We start from the raw sequence: 24,691 nt of genomic DNA, 5'->3' as shown, positions 1-24,691 counted from the left end.
TTCAAGACAGTTTTTATCAGCTAGTTTTATTGCAATTTTGCAGTTTGTTCACCATCATGTGATGGTAATTGTATTAGGGAGAAACTTCAACAGGTATTTCATACTTATGAATAAAATAGAGCTTTCACCAAGTCAAAAAGATATAAGGTTGCTTCAGTTATAAGGATACATGTTGGGGAGTTGAGCAGCTCATACAGTAATGCAATAAATTGCATGAAACAAACCTTGGCCTGCTGGTTATGTTCAATCACTCCCCTCAAATGAGTATTATTTTATTGTTTTAACAATCTCCCTATTTGGTGTGTGAGCTGGCTAAGTTTCACCAAGACAGTTTGAATACCAAACAATATCATGCTGAATAGTAATTGCAAAAGGAAGAGCATGTCTTTTTTATAGTGTTCTTCATTGATACAAAAGGTAAGAAAAGATCACTAAACAATATCTCTTGTTCTTGTATTTTCTATTAATAACTTGACCATAATTCTGGAGATATGCCTGTTATGGGCCAGACTTGTAAGAATTTGACAAGAATTAGAGAATGGTGGTAATGAGCAATATATGATGCAATGCATTTTTTTTTTTTTTTTTTTTTTTTTTTTCAAATCTGATTTTTATTTTCCAGTTTTTTATCATGAAAAAATTAATAAAAGCATATATTTAAGCTGCTTATGTTCTCATAAAGCTATTAAGCAATGTAAAGATTCGTGGAACTTACATTTGCATGTAGCTGTTTGTTTTCATCAACTTTGTTTTTACAGAGAACTGTATATCCATTGAGCCAGTAGTAGGAAATAACATCAGCATTGAAATTAGTTAGATTTAGATTATATTTATATTCTTCTTACAACATATCTACACCCTCTCTCTTAACTTTCATGCTATCTGAGGTTTACGACCCTCAAGTTTGGTGCTTGGTCCTAAATTTTTACCATCCGGAGTTTCATGTATTATCACAAGTTTCACACTGCTTTGAAAAGCTTTGGCAAGTATCAGTTGCATTTACCTACAGTCAGTACCATGCATGCTTCCTCAAGACTCCAATGAGATCTCCAGTGAGATCTGACAATTTCATATCCACTGATGGGTAATGTTTTGGCCACCTGAAGCAGTAAGCCAATAGCTGCCACTACACATGTCTCTCATGCATTGGACTAAGCTCACTGCCATTTGTTTCTGCCTTGACCCACAGGAGAACCCTCCTCCACTCACTGTAGCAATATTGGCAAAGTACCAACATCCCACCATTAAGTCCATAGCTTTCTTCTTATTAAAATTACAAAAGAAATTTTGTGCTGTCATAATTTACTTTAGTTAGGCTGGTTCTGGCAATGCTGCTTGGGATGTTACCTTATCAGATTCTATTTGATGCACTTTTCATGAATGATGCAGAGCTTCTGTTTTTGGTACAGGTCTCATTGGCATTGCAAGTGAAATACATGAAAAATAAATAATACAGGTAGATCTAACCATGAGAGAAAAACAAAGAGTGTTGACTGTATAAAAAGCATTGTGTAATGTGGCACTGGCTGGTAAGGAATGGAAGATGACGCATGAGTACAGTGCTTAATGTTACCATTGGTACATACCTACAATACGTACTATATGTGCTTATTATTGGTACGTATGTAGGTGTGTAGATACCATTGATAATTAATGTCTGATAACTCTACTCGTGTATTATCATCCCTTCCTTACCCTCCAGTGCCACATTGCAGAATGTTTTATGTACAATCAGCACTCTTTCCTTTACTTTCTTTCATGGTTAGATCTGTCATTGTTTATTTTTTTCATGTATTTTAGTTAGCATTGCCACTGAACACTGCACCAGAAGTTGGAGGCCCAAATGAAATGTTAATATTCTTACATTTTTTCTATTTTTCTCCCTTTTCAATAAAGTGTTTTTACCATGTTTCTGTCATTACAAGAGCATTTGCCACTGAAATTGCAACACAGTCATGAATTTAAAGGTATGTATTTTGAAAAAGGGGAGTAAAATTGAGAGGGGTTGCAGAAGTCAGCTTCTGAACAGGCCTGGACGAATAGATTTTTTTTCAATGTTTTTAATATTGTTAGTTTTGTGATCCTTGAGTTTAGTGCAATAACTTAAGAACCAGGCAAGTGTGAAACTTGTGAGTGGGATGTGTAATAAAATAATAGTCAATTAATGTTTTATTTCAGGGTGTGGATTCCATAGACAATGAATTTTGATAGCAGAATGCCACTTAAGATATGATATTTTGTACATGCAATAAGTTATTGTGCTGGACAAGTCTCTGAAAATCTTCCTTGATGTAACAACTGCCAAAAGGTATAGAATATGTAGCTATTGTAAGTGTTTGTTATGTGTTGCTTTATACATTTAAGGCAGCTGTAGCTTGTGGAAGCACATTTTTTATATAAATTTTTTTACCAAATTTTGTAGTCTTTCTCTGAAGTAATAATTGTACATATTGAAACAGGATCTTATTGTGTGCCTCCCAAAGGTTCTTTCTTGACATAGCATGATTGTATATCTTTATTAAGCTAGATATACATATTTTTATTGGTATTCAGTTATACTGTGAATATACTTTAAAAGAAAGTTCAATTAATTTATGCATTTGAGATCAGACTGGAGTGCTTCATAGTCACTTCATCTATGCAAGATGAGAGCCATAGGGGATCAGATAGTATTAAAATGTTATAATTGAAATACACATTTTTATAATTGCCGGAAATCTAACTCGTCAGTACTCTTTGATGACTTAATTTTACTTTGTGTGATGCAAATGCATATGAGAGCATTGGAGACTGCACAAATATAGATGGCAGTCATAACTTTTTATTTTTTCTCTCCTCCATGTACAGTGTATATGTGTATGTACGTGTGTGTGTTGGTGCGTGTGTGTGCGTGTGCATGTGAGAGAGAGAGAGAGAGAGAATTGCTCTTTTTCAGTATTAATGCCAAGATACAAGTGACTACGTACTAAAGAATATGTTCATGTCATATGACATAACTCTTAATTCTGTATGTGTGTACTTAATAAGATACATTCTTAAGGTGTTTGTTATCAAGTAGTGTGATTGTTGGTAATTGCTCTTGTTCTGCACTTTTGATGGCCTGTTTTATAGATTAACATTTGACATGAACTTCAGATTGAACACAATCTCAATTTCATTTTCTTGCATAGACATAATGTAAGTATGGTGGTGAAGCTTCATCTGTCTTTTATTGTGTGGCACATATTTTAATCAACTTAGATTTTCATATAGAAAATGATTTCAGGTAAACAGGAAGTGATGTGATTGAACTTATTTTTGTAGGATGCTTTATCCTGTAAAATAGTTGATTCACACAAGGAAATTAAGTATATTTTAAGTAAACAAATATGAAACATTTTTGTAAGATATGTACATTTTTGTGTAAAAGAAACTAACTTTGGATTATTTCTGGTAATAATATGTTTAGATTGCTAGTCAGAGAGTGTTATTTCTCAAATATAAGTTAAGTTACCTTATTGTTCATCACAAACGTATTTTATACATAAAAGCTTTACTTTGTTGAAATATGCACATTGATTCTGCTTTAGAACTGGATTTTTTGTTGCCCGTTATTAAACCTACTTAATAATTTAAGAAATTATGCAACAATTTTACTGTACAAGCATATGCATAAGCTGCTTTTATCATACATAGTTTGGATAAAAATCAGCTTAGTGGAATTTATTCTAAAGTGTCAAATTTGACTGTTACTTATTTATAATGGATGGTAACTGCAGTAATCACATCTGTAAATAGATTCATAAGCATACATATGAATAGTAGCTGCTGCTGCTGCTGCTGCCTTGTGCCCAGATTCAGAACACACCATTATGTATTTTTAGAAGCCAGTATATACTATGATTCCAGTCTGCTGTGATTTAGTATGTCATGTTGTGTAGTATGTACATCATGTCCATACTGCATGAAAGTATTAAGAGTTGATTGTATTACTTTTGTACTATAAACAAATTATTGTATAACCACTTTTGATAGGAATAATTTGTATACTCATTTATTTGTAATTGTAAAGTGTAACCTCAGATTCATAAGCTTGATTGTCTCAAAGTATGTCTCCTCTTGGAAATTATAAAATAGGAATTGCTTTGAGTGGGTTTGCTAAGTTCAGGGGATCTCCAAACTTTTATTTAGTTTAAGGGCTTCATATACTTTACACATCTTTTTGGGTGAAGAAAAGAAAAAAAAATGGATTAGTAAATTATTGAATATTTTATTTGGATTTGTTGGAGTGGTCAGTGTGATATGATTCAGGACAAGAGAAATGCAATGATGACAAAGAAAGGATTCTTTTGGTACTCTGAGAGGTTATGTATAATGAGTATATTATGTTGAATATTAGCAAATGCTATGACAAATAGAATAATTTGTAGATAAGAAAAATTCATAATTTTTTATTTGGGTTTTATTCTTGAGCTCTTCAGGTGTTTGCCAAAATGTATTTTGCCTAATTATGTGCCACTTCATAATGAGAATGAAGACATTGTTAGAAAAGTTCAGAAATTCATAACTTGTAGCCATGAGTTTAAGGGGGAAATTCGATTGATTTGGTAGAAAATTCTTGAAAATATGATACAGTAATAATACTCCGCTTAACGAACGTTCGTTTAACGAATTTCTGGTTTAACTTATTATATAAAGTTAGACCAAAAGTCCACATAACGTACAACCACATCCGTTTTAGCGAATTTTCTGGGTTTGAATTTGCCGGGTGAGGGACTGAATGCGGCAGTTTCGCTGTGATTGTCTGGCTCCCTGCCTCTGTCTCTAGTGCTCCTGGAGCTGGATCCAAGATTCTTTAACAACGTCAGAGCAACCTCTTGCAGTGAAATGGCATCCATGAACGCTTGGAGGAATGGTGACAAGGTTGCTCTGAGGTTGCTGGGAACACCACCTCTGGAGATGGTGTTACTGTCTTATATATGCATTTATGTTCACAAAACAACATTTCTATTATCTTTTTACAAACCTTGCCCCCAAGAAAGGATTGTTTTGTAATGCATAAAGTGAAATCTTAATGGAATACCAAAAAATAAAGCAGAGATGAGATGAGCCACAGACAAAGTGGGAGACTCGTGATGACTCGGCCACTTCTTCTTCTTGTGACCCTTTTAACCTGTGTGTTGTCTTTTCCCATGATAATTGTTTCCACTCCTCTATTGCCTGCTATAATGGATATCACATCTTAGTATTCATATACGCTCATGTCACGAGGATAACCTCGACTCCGTGGCAGTGAGTGATAGTGAATTATTAATGAAATACCACGGTATTTCATTAATAATTCACTATCACTCACTGCCACGGAGTTGAGGTTATCCTCGTGGCATGAGCGTATATGAATACTACGATGTGATATCCATTATAGCAGACAATAGAGGAGTGGAAACAATTATCATGGGAAAAGACAACACACAGGCTAAAAGGGTCACAAGAAGAAGAAGAAGTGGCCGAGTCATCACGAGTTTCCCGCTTCGTCTGTGGCTCATCTCCTCTCTGCTTTATTTTTTGGTATTCTATTAAGATTTCACTTTATGCATTACAAAACAATCCTTTCTTGGGGGCAAGGTTTGTAAAAACCTAATAGAAATGTTGTTTTGTGAACATTTTGTGTCCAAGTCTTTTATCATCCTTTTTTTGTGTGTTGTGTAGTATGTATGCACCATGTGATCACACTATTGTGGAGTTTTAGATAAGTTAATCCATGAATATCAAATGGAAATGGATATATAAAATCAAGTTTCTTCTGTTCATTAGATAGCTGAGAGTATGGTAAAATAATATTGCCATCTTAAAAGTAATAAAGTTGACAAGTAGAGAAAACATAACAAAGCTGGATTGGTGAGGAAAGTTAATACAGGAGGCCATTGAGAAGCAAGATTTGATTTAGAATTATGTGAAAAAATGAAGTGCTAGGATGATGATATATTTAATTGTCATTATCAACTAAGTTTGTCTATCTTTATTCACACACACACACACACACACACACACAAAGACATGTGTGTTATTCACCACAGTCATCTGCTGGTCACCCAACCAGCTTTTCCCCTATGGAAAGAGCTCAGAGCTCATACTAAATTTTTTAACATCTCTCAGACATCTTCCCTTCTTCAGTTTCTTACTATGCGATCTTGTGCATCTAATGTCATATTCTTCTCTCAGGATTAGTTTCTCATTATCCACTTGATCCATTCCATTAATCAATTTATAAACTTGTATGAGATCCCCTCTCTCTCTTCTCTGTTCCAGGGTTGGTAGATCCATAGCTTTTAGTCTCTCCTCATATGTCATCTTTAAATTCTGGAACCATTCTTGTAGCCATTTTTTGTAGTCTCTCCAATTTCCTTATGTGTTTCTTTTTATGGGAGGTCTGCACAACTCCTGCATATTCCAATCTAGGTCTTATTTTAGTACTTATCAATTTCTTCATCATTTCTTTGTCCATATAGTGAAATGCTAATCCAATATTTCTTAGCAAATTATACGTCTCTCTGAAAATTCTATCAATATGGCTTACCGGTTGATTGTCTTCTTCCATTGTCACTCCCATGTCCTTTTCCTTTTTTACTTTTTCTAGCTCTACTCCATCTCCAATCTTATAGATTCCCACTGGTCGTCTTTCACTTTTTCCCATTTCCATGACATGGCTTTTGTCCACATTGAATTCCATCTCCCATTTTTTACTCCATTTCCAGATCTTGTTTAAGTCTTCCTGTAGTTTTTCACAATCCTCTTTTTGTTTAATGACTCTGCACAGTTTCGCATCGTCCGCAAACAGATTTATGTAGCTGTTCACTCCCTCTGGCATGTCGTTTATATATACAAGAAAAAGTATTGGCGCCAATACTGACCCCTGTGGCACTCCGCTGTCTACTGTTCTCCACTTAGACTTCATATCTTTAACTATCGTGTGTGTGTGTGTGTTTTCAACTCTTGATGAACATGAGTTTGAAAAACGTGATTTCATTTTAATGTAACTTGATATTTAAGGAGATATTATTAAATAATGTGATTTATTTGATTTAATGCAGCAGCCACAAATTGGTGGCAAACAAAGGCCTCCTCATCTCCTGTTTTGTATTCCATGTTCCATACAAGATTTTACATTTTGCATTACAAAACAAGCTTTTATTGGTGGTAAGGCTTGTAAAAAGCCAATAAAAATGTTGTTTTGTGAACAAAAATGTATATATGAGACCTCATTCCTCAATCTGGAGCTAACTTACATTATGAGCAGATCATTCTCTGCATTTTCACCTAGTGTGCTATACCATAGCACCCAGGCGTCTTTCAACCTCCTTGCAGGAAATTGATTCCAAGAAGTCAAGGAAGACTGACCATTGAAATGAAATTGGAAATGTTAGATCGCTATACTAGGGGAGAAAAGACCTCAGTCATTGTCCATGCAACGGAACTGAGGGAGAGCACATTGTGTACAATCAGAGCTAATGAAATGGGAACATGTTTTTATTGTTTCCATGACCTAGTGATGTACTAATAGTTTTTAAAGATTTGAATAACAAAATCCTCAAAATAAGCAGACTTTCCAAGAGGCCAGGAACATAATTCCCTATTACTATTGTTTTCTATAGGAAAATTATGTTTGAATAATGTGATTTTGAATAACGGGATGTCTTCAGGAACAAAACCCTTGTGTTAATCGAGAGTTGACTATATATATATATATATATATATATATATATATATATATATATATATATATATATATATATATATATATATATATATATATATATATATATATATATATATATATATATATATATATATATATATATAAATAATGTTATTTCCACACTATCTTCTCATTTACAAAATTATTAAAATATCTTTTGCACACACTTTCCACTGCTTCCTTGCTACCAACAAACACTACACTCTCTTCTTTTGCACATTCCCACACTTCTTTCCCCCTCTCTCTATCTCTCTTTTAACATCCTTCCTAACTTATTCTCACTAAACTTTTCACTTAGTTCCTTATCAGACTTTTTCATCTACCGCCCTTCAATATTCCCATATTAGTCCTTTTTTGTATTCAATATTTTTACTGTTATTAATTTCATTTCCTCTGAAACTTTTTTTTTCTTTTTTTATATACTCTTCTTTTTAAATGATGTCATCAATCTCAGGTTTCCACCATGCAAATTTCTATACCTTACCATTTCTATTGTTACTGTCTGTCTGTTTTTTTTTTTTTTTTTTTTTTTTTTTTTTTTTTTTTTAAGGCAAAATTACCTTGTGTACTGCACTTGAATAGTCCCTCACAGGCATTTCATATTTTTTGTGTTTTACTTGACATACCACTAGATTTTATATATACACTTGTTACTTTCGTTGCCCACTCTTTGCACCCTAAATTCATACAATTAATTCATTTCAGCAACTTTGATCCTTGACCTTTGTTTTCCATTCTATACTAAGTCTTCACTTATAAAGTGTCAAGTGTTTTAGTAGTAGTTGTCATTTGCATTATGAATTAAAGAGTGCTTTCATAACATTGAGCCATGTAAAGTTTTGAACTTTAATTCCCAGTGTTAAACATTATATAATAAAAGATTACTGAAAAGTGAAGAGAAACTTAGCCTTTAATCTTGGATTTAGTATAATGTCAGAATTAAATGCTTCAAGAGTGCTTTCATAACATTGAGCCATGTAAAGTTTTGAACTTAAACTCCCAGTGTTAAACATTATATAAGATTACAGAAAAGTGAAGAGAAGCTCAGCCTTTCATCTTGGATTTAGTATAATGTCAGAGTTAAATGCTTTAATACACTTATAGGCTGACTATGGGTTTTTCATAATAATGATATCAGAGTTGATTTATTGGATTGTGGTTGTGCTATGAATATTACAGGATGTGTTGGTTAGTGAGATAAAAATATAAATTATTATGAAGAACTATTGTGATTAAAAAAGATGTTATTTGTTGTGATACAGTAACACTGTATTTGAAAAATATTACAAATTTTTTGAAATATGTTTATATTTTCATGTCATTGTATGAAGAATAAGATGTTAATTAGAATGTTTCCACTTTGTATAACTTCACATAACTGGATCAGGCACAGCCCATGCCATTGCAAGAGAAAGGAAACAGAACTGCAAGATAACATTGAAACATGTCAAACATGAAGCTACACCTTATGCATGTGTTGGTATCTGTACAGTGTTAAGTTTGTTTGGTCTCGTGTAGAAATGATATTTACTTAAACTGTTTGCTGCCAAGTATTCAGACATTTGTTACAGTAATATTGCATGGACATACAACAAAATTTTTGATGTAAGGCCAAGGAAATTTGTGTTGGATTGAAACATGTGATGTGCCAATTGTGAAGTATGACTTTAAAAATAAGTATTTGTAATCTATCAAAATTTTACATTCATATGTTAGATTTTAACTTGAAATCTCTTGATTTTTTAGCCTTTTTTGGTCACGATGCATGCTCCAAGTTACCAGAATAAACTAAAAAAAATAATTCAATGCAATGACTTGTTTCCTTGGCTAGAAACCATATTTTTTAGGAATAATGTGGCTTAAGAATAACTTCAGTTCACTAGAAGGTGGCATTTATTGTGCACATGATAACAACTTAGAACGTAATGAAATACAAACTTATTGACATCTTGATCTTTGTTCCCCTAGAAACTTGAGTGTTATTTGTAGTGTTCCTTGCTAAATGTTCTTAATATGTCCCCAAGCCTTGGATGTTTACTAACAAAAGAATGTATTGCAATTTTTTTTCCCATAAGCAATTAAAGGTAAAAAATATTATTACATCCCTTGAAAAGAAAAAAGATCCTATTATTATTGGCACATTGTACAGTACACTGATTGGGTTGCATAAAATAATTTAAACATTGCTTAATACTGGAACAAATAGTATATTTGATGGGATATAAGACATCCCCATTTCAGATCATATTGAGGATTCTTTCATCTTTCTTTTTGTGTATTTAAGCTTCTTATGTTTAGAACAAGCTAATGGTACAGCTGAATAAAAAGCAAGCAGTCGCAAAGGTAAAAACATCTTACATGACTGCAATAACAAAAACAAAGGTAGTGACCTAATCATGAAGGCGAGGTAAAGAAAAGCCCACAGCTGCCTATATGTCAATAACACACTTGCCGCATCATTAAAAAGGGCTGTTTGTTTTGAACTTATCTTCACATCATATTGTGTTTGAAATTATGATAGAGCACCCTTGCTTATAATATAATACAGTGGTGTAAATCTCCGTGTTTATGGGTGAAAGAAATTTCAAAATAAAATCTAAAGTAGGCGTCACATTTGTATGTAAGATGCAGAATTCTTTTTAACAGTTTTTTATGGAGAAAAATACTTCTTATATGCCATCAAATATGATAAATACAAAAAGAATTAGAGAAAAGTAAGTGAAAAAGTCAGGCAGCACTGCTCGTGGGGAGTTGTGATTTTGTCTCAAGAGAGATAAACAAGGATAGTATTTACTGTAGTGACTCATTTTGATCCATAGAAGTTCTAGTATGCAAGTCTCACCCCAAATAAAGATATATCAAGCAAATTTTTTATCCAAATAGGATATATATCAAGTCGGACTTTTCCAAACCAGACAAAGTACTGAGGTACCATTGTACATATTTTGCATTTCATGTGATAAATGTAGTATTTCAAGAGAGAGAGAGAGAGAGAGAGACTCAAGAGAGAGAGAGAGAGGGTAGAGAGGGAAGCAGGTCCTGATGGGAGCATACACAGAATATTCATTTTAATATTGCACTTATATCTTCCCATTTAAATTTTGGATCATTTAAAAGATTTGCTAAATCTTTGTTATAAGGTTTATAAAAATCTTGAAGCATTTTTCTTGTTGAGTCAAACATATCTCCTACCAAAGATTTCTTCCTGTTTTTGTTATAGACTTTATGTATGTTTATTCTTTTATTTTCGTCTGGTGTTGGTGATCCTGAAATGAAAGAAATAATTTTCAACATGAGGTGGATATAACATCCTAACTGCATCTCACTTTGGAATCAATTCAAAACTAAAACTCTCCAATTGTAACACTACAGTTGAAATCCCTGAAAATTATTTCACTATATCCATTTATTTTGATATCCCCTTCTTGTTGATAGTTAATATGACCAAAGTTTTGTATAAATCCATAGATATAATAGTAATGATAAAATAAAGTATGGAAAGCAGCATCATTAAAATAAAAAAGAAATACAGAATTTAAAAAAAAATGGTATTAGAATTATTTTTATATAAAAAAAATACAGTTCTTGAATACTGCAATGAAAGAGAGAGAGAGATAAAATCTTACTCAGACCCAGATGGTGGTAAATGCTTGCCAGAGTTTTGGTAACATTGTTATGGTAATCTTCCATTCGTAACACCAGCACTTGTTTGCGAGGAAAGACTTGCAGCCAATCTTTCATGTATAAATTATATAGTCCATTATACAAACGAACTCCCTGTACCAGGAAAATAATATGTATAAATTATTTTGGGAAATTCTTTGAAACATTTTCAGTGTGCTGTTCATTATTATGTATTTGATTCCACCTTCCCTCTTAAGTTGCAACCTGCAGTGAATGGACTGTGATAGAATTACTGACTAATTCCATGTTGATAGCACTATTAAATGGGATAAATATATTATACATAAATATAAGACAGATCCCCACTTTATATCATCTCTATAATGATAAAGCCGAACAGTGAGGATACCACCTCTTCATTTCACCAAAGAATTAGCACTACTAAGAGTAGGGTGTTTTCAGATATACTGAATATTTAGTTTAGAAACATAAAGATCAACAGATAATGAAATAAATTTGTTGCTACATATACTTACCCATATGAAATTACATATGCCTATATGCCATTATTCCCACACTTAGCACAGAAAATCAACCAGCACCTCTATATAGAGATCGTGCCTATAACTACCACATCACCTCCATGCGCATGCATGCCGGGAACCACCAGCCCAGCTGGCCATACCTCAGATCCTTTATGTGCTCAGCACGGTGTTCACCTGCACCTCTTCTTGCTTCTTCCTGCCTTTTTTTGTGCTCACTTCCTTGCCGCTTTCATTTCTACTTCTCCCTGAGTTACCATGGCCATTCGGAGTTGTGTTGGATGCAAGAGCCGCATTCTCACTGTGTGTCTTGGCAGCCCACCATGTCTTCAGCCGAGGACCAGTGTAATGAGTGTTCCCATCTCTCCCTTCTCCAGTTCCAAGTGTTTGTGAAGGATGCTGAGAAGCATTTTGCTAAGGAGAAGCTGGCCAAGTCATCTGACAGTTCCAGTGAGAAGCGTTCTCGCTGGCAGGAGCCGGCTTCTGAGGCCTCTTGGGCCAGCAGGTTTGTCACTGTAGAGTCTGATTTAGCTGCTACGAAGGATTCTATTGCCCAGTTGTCAGCAGTCTTGTTGCCCCCTGCCTCCGGTTCTGCGTTTTCAGGATGGTGGAGCAAGTGTGCATCCGCCCCTCAGGTTGGTGCCGAGTGTAAGGGGGACCCGGTCTCACCCCGGCTCAGGCCCTTCGGTTGTGGCAGCTGGTAGTAGTGGAGCGTGCGGCCCGGTGCTCTGCCCCGCTGCCAGTAGCAAGTGGCGTGCCTTCTCCCGCTGTTCCTGGCCCTTCCACGGAGTTTTTGAGGCTCGGTGGAGTTAGTGTGTGTGCAGCCCTTCTCCCCAGTCTGGCTCTGGAAGTAAGGGGGGTCCAGTCCCCAACTGTTTCAGGCTCTTCTGCAGACTTCTCTGGTTTCAGGGGTGTGAGCTTGAGTGCAGCCCCACTCCCTAGCGTGGTCCCAGGAGTGAGTGTGGTGCAGACTCCTGCTGTGTCAGGTGCTTCCAGGGAGTTTTCAGGTCTTGGTGGAATGAGCTTGCATACAGCCCCACTCCCCGGTTTGGCTCTGGGATTGAGTGGTTTGCAGGCTCCCGCTGATCCTGTCTCTTCCGTGGCTTGTCCTGGGGTCAGTGGATTGAGTCTACGTGCAGCTCCTCTCTCTGGTAAGGCCATGGGGGTTTGTGGGGAGCCAGCTCCCACTGTGCCAATTTCCTCCATGGGCCTTGTGGGTGGTGGAAAAATGGGACTTCATGCAGCACCACTCCCTGGTGGGTTACCAGGTGATCGCAATTTTACAGGCTCAGTGGGCGTGTCTTCCATGGACCTGCCTCATGTTGCTTTGCTGTATGGGTCAATGTCCTCCCAGGTTCCGCCCCAGCCAGTTGATGCAGGCGCGGACTCTGGTGGTGCAGTAGTTAGTCAGGCTGCTGTCATGGGCTGGCCTTCGTTTTCTGAAGAGGTGGATGAGGTTTTTGATGACGTTCCCTCGGGGGAAGCTGGCACTCAGGATGAGGAGGGTGTGGCCTCCTTTCGTGAGCTTATTACCTCAATAAGAGAATCCTTGGGTCTCCCCATGCCCTCTTCTCTTGCTTCCACTCTTCAGATAGGAGTCGGGCGCACCTCGGGGACTTCACAGCCTGGCTCCACTCCCCTGGTGTTGCCTCATTCTCTCCTGGCTCTGGTGGTTCACAGGGAACAACTGGGATGTTCCCTGGGGATCCCTAATCCAGCTTCAGCCAAGTTTGCCTTGCCCAGGAGGTGGGCTCCAAGGAGAGAGAGGTGGTGCACTCCAGAAGGAGATTCCTGTGGGGCTCCTCTCAATGATGAGCTGCTTCATTTGGTGGAAAGTAAAGATCTGTCTGTGAGTCTTCCTTGGTGTATGGCTACTCAATTGGTTGATATCACTTCCTGGACAGATCAGGTTCTGGGGGCCCTTGCTGGCCTTTCCAATGCTGCCCCCCAGAGGGACTTGGACTGCCTGGGAGCTCTTGCCAGGGCAAAATTCAGATATTATGCAACCCTGTGAAATGCTCTGTTTGAGGATGATATTATGCAGGCAGGCTGTGGTGAGAAACCTTCCTAATACCTACGGTGACAGGGAGAGACAGCAATTGATGTCTTCCCCCGTTGGCTCCCATCTTTTTGATAGTCAGACTTTGGCAGCAGTGGAGCAGAGGGAGCTTGAGTCCTCGCAACAGTCCCTCGTATCCCAGATTGCTTGTGGCCTGGCTTCCACAGCTCAAGGCGTCAGGGTTAAGGCTGGTTGTGCCATTGGTTCCCAACACCTTGCATTGGTTGCGCCTCCTTCGGTTCCGCCCCCTCCTGCTCCTAAGGCGAGTGGTTCCTTTCGCCCTCAAGGATTCTTCCGTGGCCACTCTAGAGGCCGTCAGGGATCTCGCTAGGGACGCTGCAAGTTGGGGCTTGTCTGCAGCAGCACTGGCAAGAGTGGGAGAACATCGGGGTCTGTGAGTGGGTAGTCAAGACCCTTTGGTATGGTTGCATTCTCCCCTCCTTTCAAGCGTGCCTGTGAAGTTTCTGGCGTACAGGGAGGGCTCAGACCATCATTTGCTGGTAAAGGGAACTATAGAACTAGTGGTAGACCTTCAGGCCAGGTTCTATTCTTGCATCTTCCTTGTGTCCAAGACCACAGGGGGCTGGAGGCTGATTTGCAACCTTTTGGTTTAACCCCTTCCTCGGCAGAAACGAGTATACCGTATTTTACGCCTTGTAAGACGCTGCATCTTGGAAGACGCACCCTAATATTTGAAAGAAATTTCTAAGAAAAAAAGTCATTCTCATACAAGAACGCATTCACCATATATCCGACCACTGAATACAAAAACATCAAAAGCAAGGAGTCTGCAAAACAGTATTGTTTCACCACTCATTACAAATTTGCTGGAACGCTCACCACAAATTTAAAACGATGTAAATAAAAACCCCATAGGTAAATACATATACACAGTGAAGCAGTCCATCTCTTCTTGTTTTAGTGGCGGGTGATGGCATGTTTTAGACCTGTTGTTTACATTACGGAATCACTTGTCCGATCGCCAAAACCGAACATGTCAGTGCTGCAGTTTGTATTTATTTTATTTTGCAGTCATGCTTCATAAGCTTTATCAATGTGAATACAATTCACAAGTGGAGTTTTGACTCTTGCTTGAATGAGTAAGCCACTTGGATGCTCTATCAGTAAAGGTATAAAGGCACCTGGCATGATGTGTGTGCGTTCGTGTGCATGTATGTGTGTGTTGCAGTGAGACGAGGGAGCGGCCCATTTTTCCACACGCTGAGTAGGCTGCAGGAAGGATTATGGTATTGTAAATACTTGTAACACCTAAGTACTGAGTTTACATAATATAAAAGGCTAAATTAAATGGTACTTAAGCTAACATCATAATGTAATGACTCAACATACAAATCCAGGTCGCTATCTGTCAAGTGTCCAAGCTCACTTGAGGTTGGATGCTGCCTTACAATACAACATCCATCTTGGAAGACGCACTAGTATTTTTCAGGGTATTTTTTAGGAAAAAAAGTGCGTCTTTTAAGCCATAAAATACGGTACTCGTTTTCACTAAATGTTCCGTTTTCAGTCGTCAACGAGTATACTCGTCTAAAATTTGACCTTCAAGAACCAGCTACAAACGTATATATTCGTTTTCACTAAATGTTCCGTTTTCAGTTGTCGACGAGTATACTCGTCTAAAACTTGACCTTCGAAAACCAGCTACAGACGTATATACTTGTCGATTCTGAGCCTTTCTAAGCCATTCTACATGTGAAACGAGTATTCTCGTCAAATCGTACGTCTGGCAGAGGCGACAGGGTGGAGCGGTGGGATTTCAAGGACGCTCTTACGAGATTTGCTCCGGCAACCACTGTCGTTGCATGGGTGTTGTTTTCATTCACATAACCACTTATTTTTTGTACCCTTTTCAAATAATTTACACTCCAAATGTCTAGTTCTGAGGAAGATAGCGAATATGAACATTCCCTCAGAAGCTTGAATACTTCTGATGACACTGCCAGTTCATCAGACAATGAATATTTCTCGACAAGTGAGGAGGAGGAGGAGGAGGGAGGTGAGGGGAGAGCTTGGAGTTTATAGGAAGACGAGTTAACTCGTATATATCTACAAAGGTATTTTCAAAGTAAAAGGTTAACCACAAAAATGGGGAAAAACAGTAATTACAAGCTGTTTTCATAATCAGCATGAAAAATACTATATAGAACCAAAATAAAAAAAAATAGTCTGAAAAAGAAACGTTTTTAACAAAAAAATTGTTGGGGAAGGGGTTAAAATCGTTCCCTGGTGGTGACCCACTTCCGCATGGAGACAGTTTCATCAGTGCTAGAGTCAATGGCCAAGGACGAGTGGATGGTGTCCTTGGACCTGCGGGATGCTTACTATCAAGTTCCTGTCCATCCTTGGTCACGCAAGTACATGCGGTTCATCTGGCAGCGCAGAGTTTACCAGTTTCAGACTCTGTGCTTCAGCCTTGCCACGGCTCCCCAAGTCTTTACCAAGGTGATGGCTCCCATGTCGGCTTGGGCCCATCGCCTTGGCATACCCTTGCCAAGGACGATTGGCTAGTTTCCTGTGCTTCTTGAAGAGGACTTCATGCCTCAACAATGCCCGTTCTCTTCTGCCTCTGTGTTCTCAGGTGGGAATTCAGGTCAACTGGGCCAAATCCCAGCCAGAGGAAGCAGTTTTTTGGGTATGGTTCTCAACACCATCAGAGCCCAAGTCTTCCCTTCGCCAGATTGGGTCAGCCATTTTCAGGCAGTGGCCCGACAGTTTCTGCTGGCCAAGGCTCTACCAGTGTTCCTCTGGAGGTCTTTGCTGGGACATCTTGCATCCCTAGCACAGTTAGTGCCAGGTATTTACCTAGTTGTATTGTATAGGGTTCGAGCAGGCCTCATAGTGTCCTGTCTCCATATCTCCATTTATCTAGTTTTTCTTTAAAGTTATGCACACTATGTGCTGCAACAATTCCATTATCCAATGCATTCCATTTTTCCACCGTTCTGTGTAGAAAACTGTATTTTCCAATATCCTTCACACACTGCTTTATCCTGATCTTCTTTTCATGTCCTCTTGTCCTTCCATCTTTTTTCGTCAACAGCACCTGGTCTTCTTTGTCTATCTTTTTAATATCATTTACTATCTTATACATTGTTATTAGGTCCACGCATTCTCTTCTATCTTGTAAGGTTGGCACTCCCATTTCCTTCAGTCATTTTTCATATGTGAGGGCCTTTAATTCCGGCATCATCTTTGTAGCAATCTTTTGTATCCTTTCCAATTTTCTTATATACTTTTTAGAGCGCAGAGACCATACCACTGCTGCATATTCCAGCCTTGGGCGTATCATACTTGTGATGATTTTTTTTCATCATATCTTTATCCATGTAATGAAATGCTACTCTTATATTAGTCAACATCTTATATGATAGTCCAAATATCTTGCTTATGTGTTTATCAGGGTTCAGATTTTCCCGTATGATCACTCTTTAGTCCTCTTTAGTCTTCATTATTTGTTCCTCTCCCATCAAATAGTTCCATACTGGTCTTCTCTTACTCTTTCCTAGTTCCATTATGTGACATTTCTTGGCATTAAACTCCAATTTCCACTTCTTGCTCCATTCATTGATCTTCTTTAAATCTTCCTGCAACAGCAGACAGTCCTCTCTGGTTTTGATAACTCTTTGCAACTTTGCATCATCAGCAAAGTTGCTAAGAGTTATCAAAACCAGAGGGGACTGCTGCAGGTGGGCTCCTGCAGATGCGGCCTCTGCAGTGGTGCCTAAAGAGGCATTGGTGGGCTGCTTCTGACCCAGATTGGTGTCGGGTGGCTTCAAATCGTCAGTGTTTGCAGGACCTTGCTAGGTGGTTGGTTCTGAATCAACTTCTCAAAGGCGTCCCCCCGTTCATGGTGGCACCTCCGGAACAGATCCTATTCTCGGATACTTCCCAGCTCTAGTGGGGAGCTCATCTGGGAGATTCTCTGGTTTCAGGAGTCTGGACTGTGGAGGAGCAGGGGCTCCACATAAATCATCTGGAGTTTTTGGCAGTCTTTTGGGCTCTCTAGTTTTCAACAGGCCTTGTCAGGGTCAGTGGTGTCTGTGATGTCCAACAACTAGACATTGGTCGCCTATCTCAGGAAGTCCAGGGGCACTCGTTTCGAACCTCTGTCAGCCTTAGCAGGGACGGTTCTCCAGTGATGTGAGAGCCGTTCCATCTCTCTGTGCCGTGTATTCGTTCCAGGACACTGCAATGTGATTGCGGACGTGCTCAGTCTGGAGTCTGAAGGGTCAGAGTGGACCCTACATCCCGAAATTTGCAGGTAAGTCTTCCAGGTGTGGGGGTCTCCTCTGGTAGATCTGTTTGCCACGGCACTGACTCATTGTCTGCCCCTGTATTAATCTCCTCTTCTGGATCAGAGAGCCTGGCAACAGGATGTATTTACCTAGTTGTATTTACCTAGTTGTAGTTTTACAGGGACTGGGCTTTATACTCGTGTGGCCCCATCTCCATATCTACACTTATCCAATTTTTCTTTAAAGCTATGCACACTCTTTGCTGACACCACTTCCTCACTCAAACCGTTCCAAGTCTCAACACATCTTTGCGGGAAACTATATTTTTAACATCTCTCAGACATCTTCCCTTACTTAGTTTTTTACTATGCAATCTTGTGCTTGAAATGTCATATTCTTCTCTCGGGAACAGTTTGTCATTATCCACTTGATCCATTCCGTTAATCAATTTATAAACTTGTATCAGATCCCTCTCTCCTTCTCTGTTCCAGAGTTGGTAGATCCATAGCCTTTAGTCTCTCCTCATATGTCATCCCTTCAAATTCTGGAACCATTCTTGTAGCCATTTTTTGTAGTCTCTCCAACTTCCTTTGTGTTTTTTTTATGGGGGGTCCACACAACTCCTGCATATTCCAATCTGGGTCTTATTATAGTACTTATCAATTTCTTCATCATTTCTTTGTCCATGTAGTGAAATGCTAATCCAATATTCCTTAGCAAATTATATGTCTCTCTGAAAATTCTATCAATATGGCTTACCGGTTGATTGTTTTCTTCCATCGTCACTCCCAAGTCCTTTTCCTTTTTTACTTTCTCTAGTTCTACTCCATCTCCCATCTTATAGATCCCTACTGGTCGTCTTTCACTCTTTCCCATTTCCATGACATGGCTTTTGTCTACATTGAATTCCATCTCCCACTTTTTACTCCATTTCCAGATCTTATTTAGGTCATCCTGCAGTATTTCACAATCTTCTTTTTGTTTTATAACTTTGCACAGTTTCGCATCATCCGCAAACAGATTTATGTAGCTGTTCACTCCTTCTGGCATGTCGTTTATATATATGAGAAAAAGTATTGGCACCAATACTGATCCCTGTGGTACTCCGCTTTCTACTGCTCTCCACTTGGACTTCATATCTTTAACTACCGTCCTTATGTCTTTCCCCCTCAAATAATTTTCCATCCATCTCAATGTGCATCCTTTTTAAGCCACTCTTCTCCTCTAACTTCCATAGTAATCTTTCATGTGACACTTTATCAAATGCCTTTTTTAAATCCAAATAAATACAGTCAATCCATCCCTCTCTCTCTTGTACTCTATCAACTATTCTAGAGAAGAAACTCAGTAAATTTGTTACACACGACCTACCTTTTCTAAAACCAAATTGGCTATTTTGATAATAATTTGCTGTCTTCAAGAAACTCGATTCATTGTTTATTACTCTTTCACACATCTTGCATATTACACTAGTTAGTGATACCAGTCTGTAACTTAAAGGTTCTTCCTTCCTTCCTCTTATATATGGGAACCACCTCAGCTCTTTTCCATTCTACTGGTACTGTTCCATTTTCTATTGAGCATTTTATGATGTTGTATATAGGACTTGCTAGTTCTTCCCTACATTCTTTCAGTATTCTGCCTGAGACTTCATCCAGTCCCATTGCCTTCTCTTCATCTAATTCCTTCATCAACTCTTTTATTTCAAGCTTGGTTACTTTAATTTCTTTCATATGGAGTCTCTCTATTACCCTGTGGTCTTTCAAATTTGGATTCCTTAGTAAAGACCTCCTGAAATTTACTATTTAACAGTTCTGCCATACTTTTGGGTCTTCCACCATCCGTTCTCTCCTTTTAACCTTTCTATTGTTTCTTTTTGCCTTATTTTTTCATTTATGAATCTGTAGAACAATTTTGGTTGCTCCTTACATTTTTCGACAATGTCCTTTTCATAGTTCCTTTTTTCTTCCTTTCTTACCTTAGCTTATTCATTTCTTGCTGTTTTGAAGTTCTCCTTATTTTCTGGATTTCTATTTCTCTTCCACCTTTTCCATGCTCCATATCTTTTCTCCTTTGCCCTGGCACACCTTGCATTAAACCAATCTTTCTTTCCTTCTTCTTTAGGTCTATATTTGGGACATATTCCTGACTCCTGTTTTGTATATTTCCAAAAATAAGTTATATTTCTCTTGCACCTCTGAGTTTTCCATCTCCTCCCAGTTAACGTTTTAAAATAGTTCTTGAGATTCTCAATATCAGCCTTTCTGTAATTTAATCGGTCTCCTTTGTATGATTCATCTCTATCTTCCTTTCCTCTTCTATATCCATTTCTAATATTACATGGTCACTCTTTCCCAATGGGCACTTATATCTTATATCATCATTCATTTGTATACCCCTTGTAAAAACCAGGTCCAATCTTGCCAGCTCATCGTTTCCTCTGAATCTTGTGTTTTCCTTTACTCTTTGGTCCATCATATTATCTATCATTAGGTTCAGGAATCTATCTCCCAGGCTTCTTCCCCATACCACTTTCATAATTTTCCCAGTCCACCTTACAGTTGAAATCTCCTACTAATATAACTTTTCTCCTTTCTTTAATGATTCTCGTTAGGCTCCTTATTGTGTCATCTATCATGTCTTTATATTCTTGATTGGTCCATGAATTTGTTTTTGGTGGCACATATGTTCCAATGATTGTTAACTCTTTTTTATTAATATGTATCTTAATATACAGTACTTCTGCTTTTCCTTCCCACACTCCACTTGGTTTACCACCATCTCTTTCCTTAACATCATCATGACTCCTCCTCCTCCTTTACCCACTCTGTCTCTCCTCCATATATTATACCTATTATCTATGTCTATTTTTATTGCCTCATTTAATTTTGTTTCAACCAGGCATACAATATCTGGTTCTTCTTTCTTTATGTAATCTCTTAATTCTAATTTACTTGATAAAACCCCATCTATGTTTGTATACATCATTTTTAATCTCTTGTTCTTATCATTTTAGTTAAACTTGCTCCATTTTTTCTCTTCCTTCTCTTTTATATACCATTTCCTTATCCTGTCTCCTATAATTCTCCAAAAATGCCTTCTCCTCCTCTGACCTTTCATTATTTTTTTTTTCCTTGCTTCTGCCACCAGTTCATTGTGTCTCTTCCTTTCTTCCTCATTTCTATTTTCTTTATATATATATATATATATATATATATATATATATATATATATATATATATATATATATATATATATATATATATATATATATATATATATATATCCTTCTTCTGTTTCTCTGAGTTTTGTTCTATATAGTATTTCTTCTGTTGCTGCTTGTGATTTTAATAGTATCTTATTTGGTCTCACTGTTCCTTCTTGATATGGTCCCATTTTGTGGATTTCTTCTACTTCCTCTTCTAAGTTCTGTCTATCCTCGTCATTTACATTTTTTCGTAGGTCTTTTACTGATTTCATTTCCTCTTTTTCCCTTGGTCTATATTTAACTTTTTTTTTCAGGCCAAAAATAATTACACTTTTTTCTGCAATTTCTCTTACTAGATTTTCTTTTTCCTTAAGGACTCCTATCATTTTGTTTGCCATATTCTCATCTCTTTCTTTTAACTGTTCTTGAAACACTTCCTGAAAATTTTCCTTGTCTTTCTTATCTTGGACTCTCCATGCCTGTACTTTCTCTTTAATCATGTCTTGTACTCTTTTCTCTTCTTTGTTTACTAGATCTTTCAGTTCCTCTTTTTGTTTCTCGGCTTTACTGAGTTTCTTCCATCTGTTTCTTGTAGTTAGCTACTTCCTTTTTCAGTTCCTCATTTTCTGCTCTTAGCCTAACATTGTTTTCTTCCACTCTTTTTATCTTTTCTTTCAATTTCTGAAACACCTTTTCCTGTTCTTCATTCTCTTTAATTCCCATACTCTCCTTTATCCATTTATCTAATTTACGTTCAATAGTTAACACTCTATTAAGTAGGGAAGCATTTGCTGTATCAAAACCTTCAAATGCCCTCTCACCCTCATCAACATATTCATCCTCTTCTTGCATTCTGGTCTCATACCTGCATTTAGATGTAATCTCCTCCTTACTCATGCTTCTCTAACACTGTAATCATGGAAACGAGTCTACACTACTTGCCCAGGCCTCTGCAAACATAAACAACAGGTAGTGGGGATCAGCTGATGCTCAGAGCGACAGCACCGCGTCCTTCCTCGACCGTGTCTCGTGTGTGTGTGTGTGTTCTCTTTTCTGTGGGACAGTCTGGATCTGTACACCTTTCCACTGTTCGCTCTGATCCGCAGTGTTCTGGTGAGGGTTCGTGAGTCGCAGGCTGTGCGTATGACAGTAGTTGCTCCTCTTTGGCCTCAAGCAAACTGGTTTCCCCTGTTGCTGGATCTGCTCATGGACAGTCCCCTGGTTCTCTCCATGTGGTGGTCTCTCTTTCGACAACCCCCTCTTCCACAGTTCTCTGGAGAAGCTCCATCTTCACGCGTGGCAACCCTTCAGCATCTCTTCCAAGCGCGAGGTTTTTTTGCGCAAGGCTGCTAAGTTCATGTCTCAACCAGTCAGGCAATCCTCCGCCTCAATTTACCAGACGAAGTGGGGAGTCTTTTGTGGTTAGTGTGAGTCGAGGGGTTTGAATCCGTGCTCTGCCTCTGTTGTGCAGCTGGCAGACTTTTTAATTTTCCATTTTGAGCCTAAGCGCCTGTCAGTGTCAGCGATTAGGATTTATCGTTGTGCCTTAGCTCCTGTTCTGCATCAGTCTGTCATAGACCTTTCCACCGATCCAGACCTTTCTTCTCTGTTCTGCTCCTTTGTGGTCTCTTGTCCATCTCGTTCGCCTCAGTTACAGGTAACTCTTGATTTACATGTGTTTAATTTACACATTTTTGTTAATACGCAACCCAAAAAAATATTAAAATTAATTAAATTTACGCGATTGGTCTGCTTATACGCGATTTGGCCCAACCGCATTTTCAAACTGAGCACCAGAGAGTTCCACAGCTGGCTGATAGGTGGGAACTCCGCTGCCATGGACGTACTCTTCTGCTACACAGTGATGCAAAAAGAATTTTCCAAGAAAAAGTGCCAAACCACCATGCTGCAGTTTTTCAAGTAAACACCAGTGGAAGATGTAGTACCAAAAGAGGATGTGGACGATCCCGTGGAAGCGGAGGAAGCAGAGGAAGCGCAGGTGGAGGATGATTTCCTTGACTAGGAGGTGGACAGCAATGGCGTGTGCTTGTAAGGGGTGAATTAAGACATTGGCGTCCTGCGTTTATTTTTTTACTAGTGTTTACTTTTATACTGTGGGTTATTTTTGATAAGTTGATTTTTGATAAAGTGAAAAAGTTCAGAGGGAGATTGTGACTGACTGTGGTGTGAGTGGTGAAGCCAGTGACACAGTGAGTGTTGTGGTTACGTATTCTTTATTTTGTTGTTTTATTATTTTTTGCTTTCTCTTATTATTTCTTGCTTTTCCCTTTACTTTAAATACACTTATAGTATTTAGAATGGTAAATAATAAAAACATGTTAATTTAGCCAAATGGAAAAGCTCAGAGGGAGATGGTGACTGACTGTGGTGTGAGTGGTGAAGGCAGTGACGCAGTGAGTGTTGTCTTTATGTATTCTTTGTTTTGTTGTTTTCTCTCATCATTTTTTGCTTTCTCTTATTATTTCTTGTTTTTCCCTTTACTTTAGATACACTTCTAGTATTTAGAATGGTAAATAATAAAAACATGTTAATTTAGCCAAATAAATAGAGTATTTTGTACAAATTTTTTTGGACCACATCCCGCATCCCCCCTATTGTTTCTTATAAGAATTACAAGTTTATTTTACGTGAATTTTGATATATGCGATGCCTCTTGGAACGCATCTATCGCGTAAATCGAGAGTTACCTGTACCTGCGTGGAGCCTTTCTCTGGTCCTTCGGTCCTTGTTATGTCCTCCTTATGAGCCCTTGCAGACAGCCTCGCTGAGAGATGTCTTGCTTAAGACCGTGTTTCTTCTGGGGCTCGCTTCGGCTAGTCGGGTTAGTGGGCTTCACGGCCTGTTGGCTGAGGTGCATCACTCCAAAGGTTTGACGTCCATGACCTTTTCCTTCACCCCTGATTTCCTGGCTAAGACTCAGTGTCCGAGCCAGCAGTCCTTCAACGAGTTCACTATTCCTGCTCTTCTTGATTTTGTCAGGGAGGACGAAGTAGACCGCCTTCTTTGTCCGATTCAGGTGGTCTGTGAGTACCTTCACAGGACTAGAGATTGTCGGCCGGCCTGCTCTAGGTTGTTGGTCACGGTTTCAGATCCCAGATGAGCTGTCCACCCTCATACCTTGTCTAAGTGGATTTGTCAGGTGAATCGGAGTGCCTATGTGAGTGTCTCAGAGGAGGAGTCGCGCCTTCTGAAAGTGAACGCTCATGAGGTTTGGGCTATTGCGACCAGTGTTCTCTTTAGAAAAGT

General features: G+C 38.3%; 1 protein-coding gene across 5 annotated transcripts in view; it reads right to left on the bottom strand.

Annotated features, from left to right (window-relative positions):
- Positions 1–9,610: 9,610 nt before the first annotated feature.
- LOC123505438 (carbohydrate sulfotransferase 15-like) overlaps positions 9,611–24,691 on the bottom strand; it is a 25,987-nt gene continuing 10,906 nt past the window's right edge. For 3 of the 5 annotated variants that reach the window (XM_045256723.1, XM_045256722.1, XM_045256724.1), the window contains exons 8-9: positions 11,362–11,512; positions 9,611–11,001 (exon numbers count right to left, since the gene is read on the bottom strand). In XM_045256723.1, the coding sequence (XP_045112658.1) occupies positions 10,799–11,001; positions 11,362–11,512 (354 nt within the window). In that variant the 3' untranslated portion in view covers positions 9,611–10,798. Of the gene's footprint in view, positions 11,002–11,361; positions 11,513–24,022; positions 24,633–24,691 lie in introns of those variants that run through there. The other 2 variants (XM_045256725.1, XM_045256726.1) reach the window with 2 other exon arrangements.

This window comes from Portunus trituberculatus, chromosome 18 (genome assembly GCF_017591435.1).
Source record: "Portunus trituberculatus isolate SZX2019 chromosome 18, ASM1759143v1, whole genome shotgun sequence".
Lineage (NCBI taxonomy): Eukaryota > Metazoa > Arthropoda > Malacostraca > Decapoda > Portunidae > Portunus > Portunus trituberculatus.
This window is presented reverse-complemented; position numbering and strand designations above follow the sequence as displayed.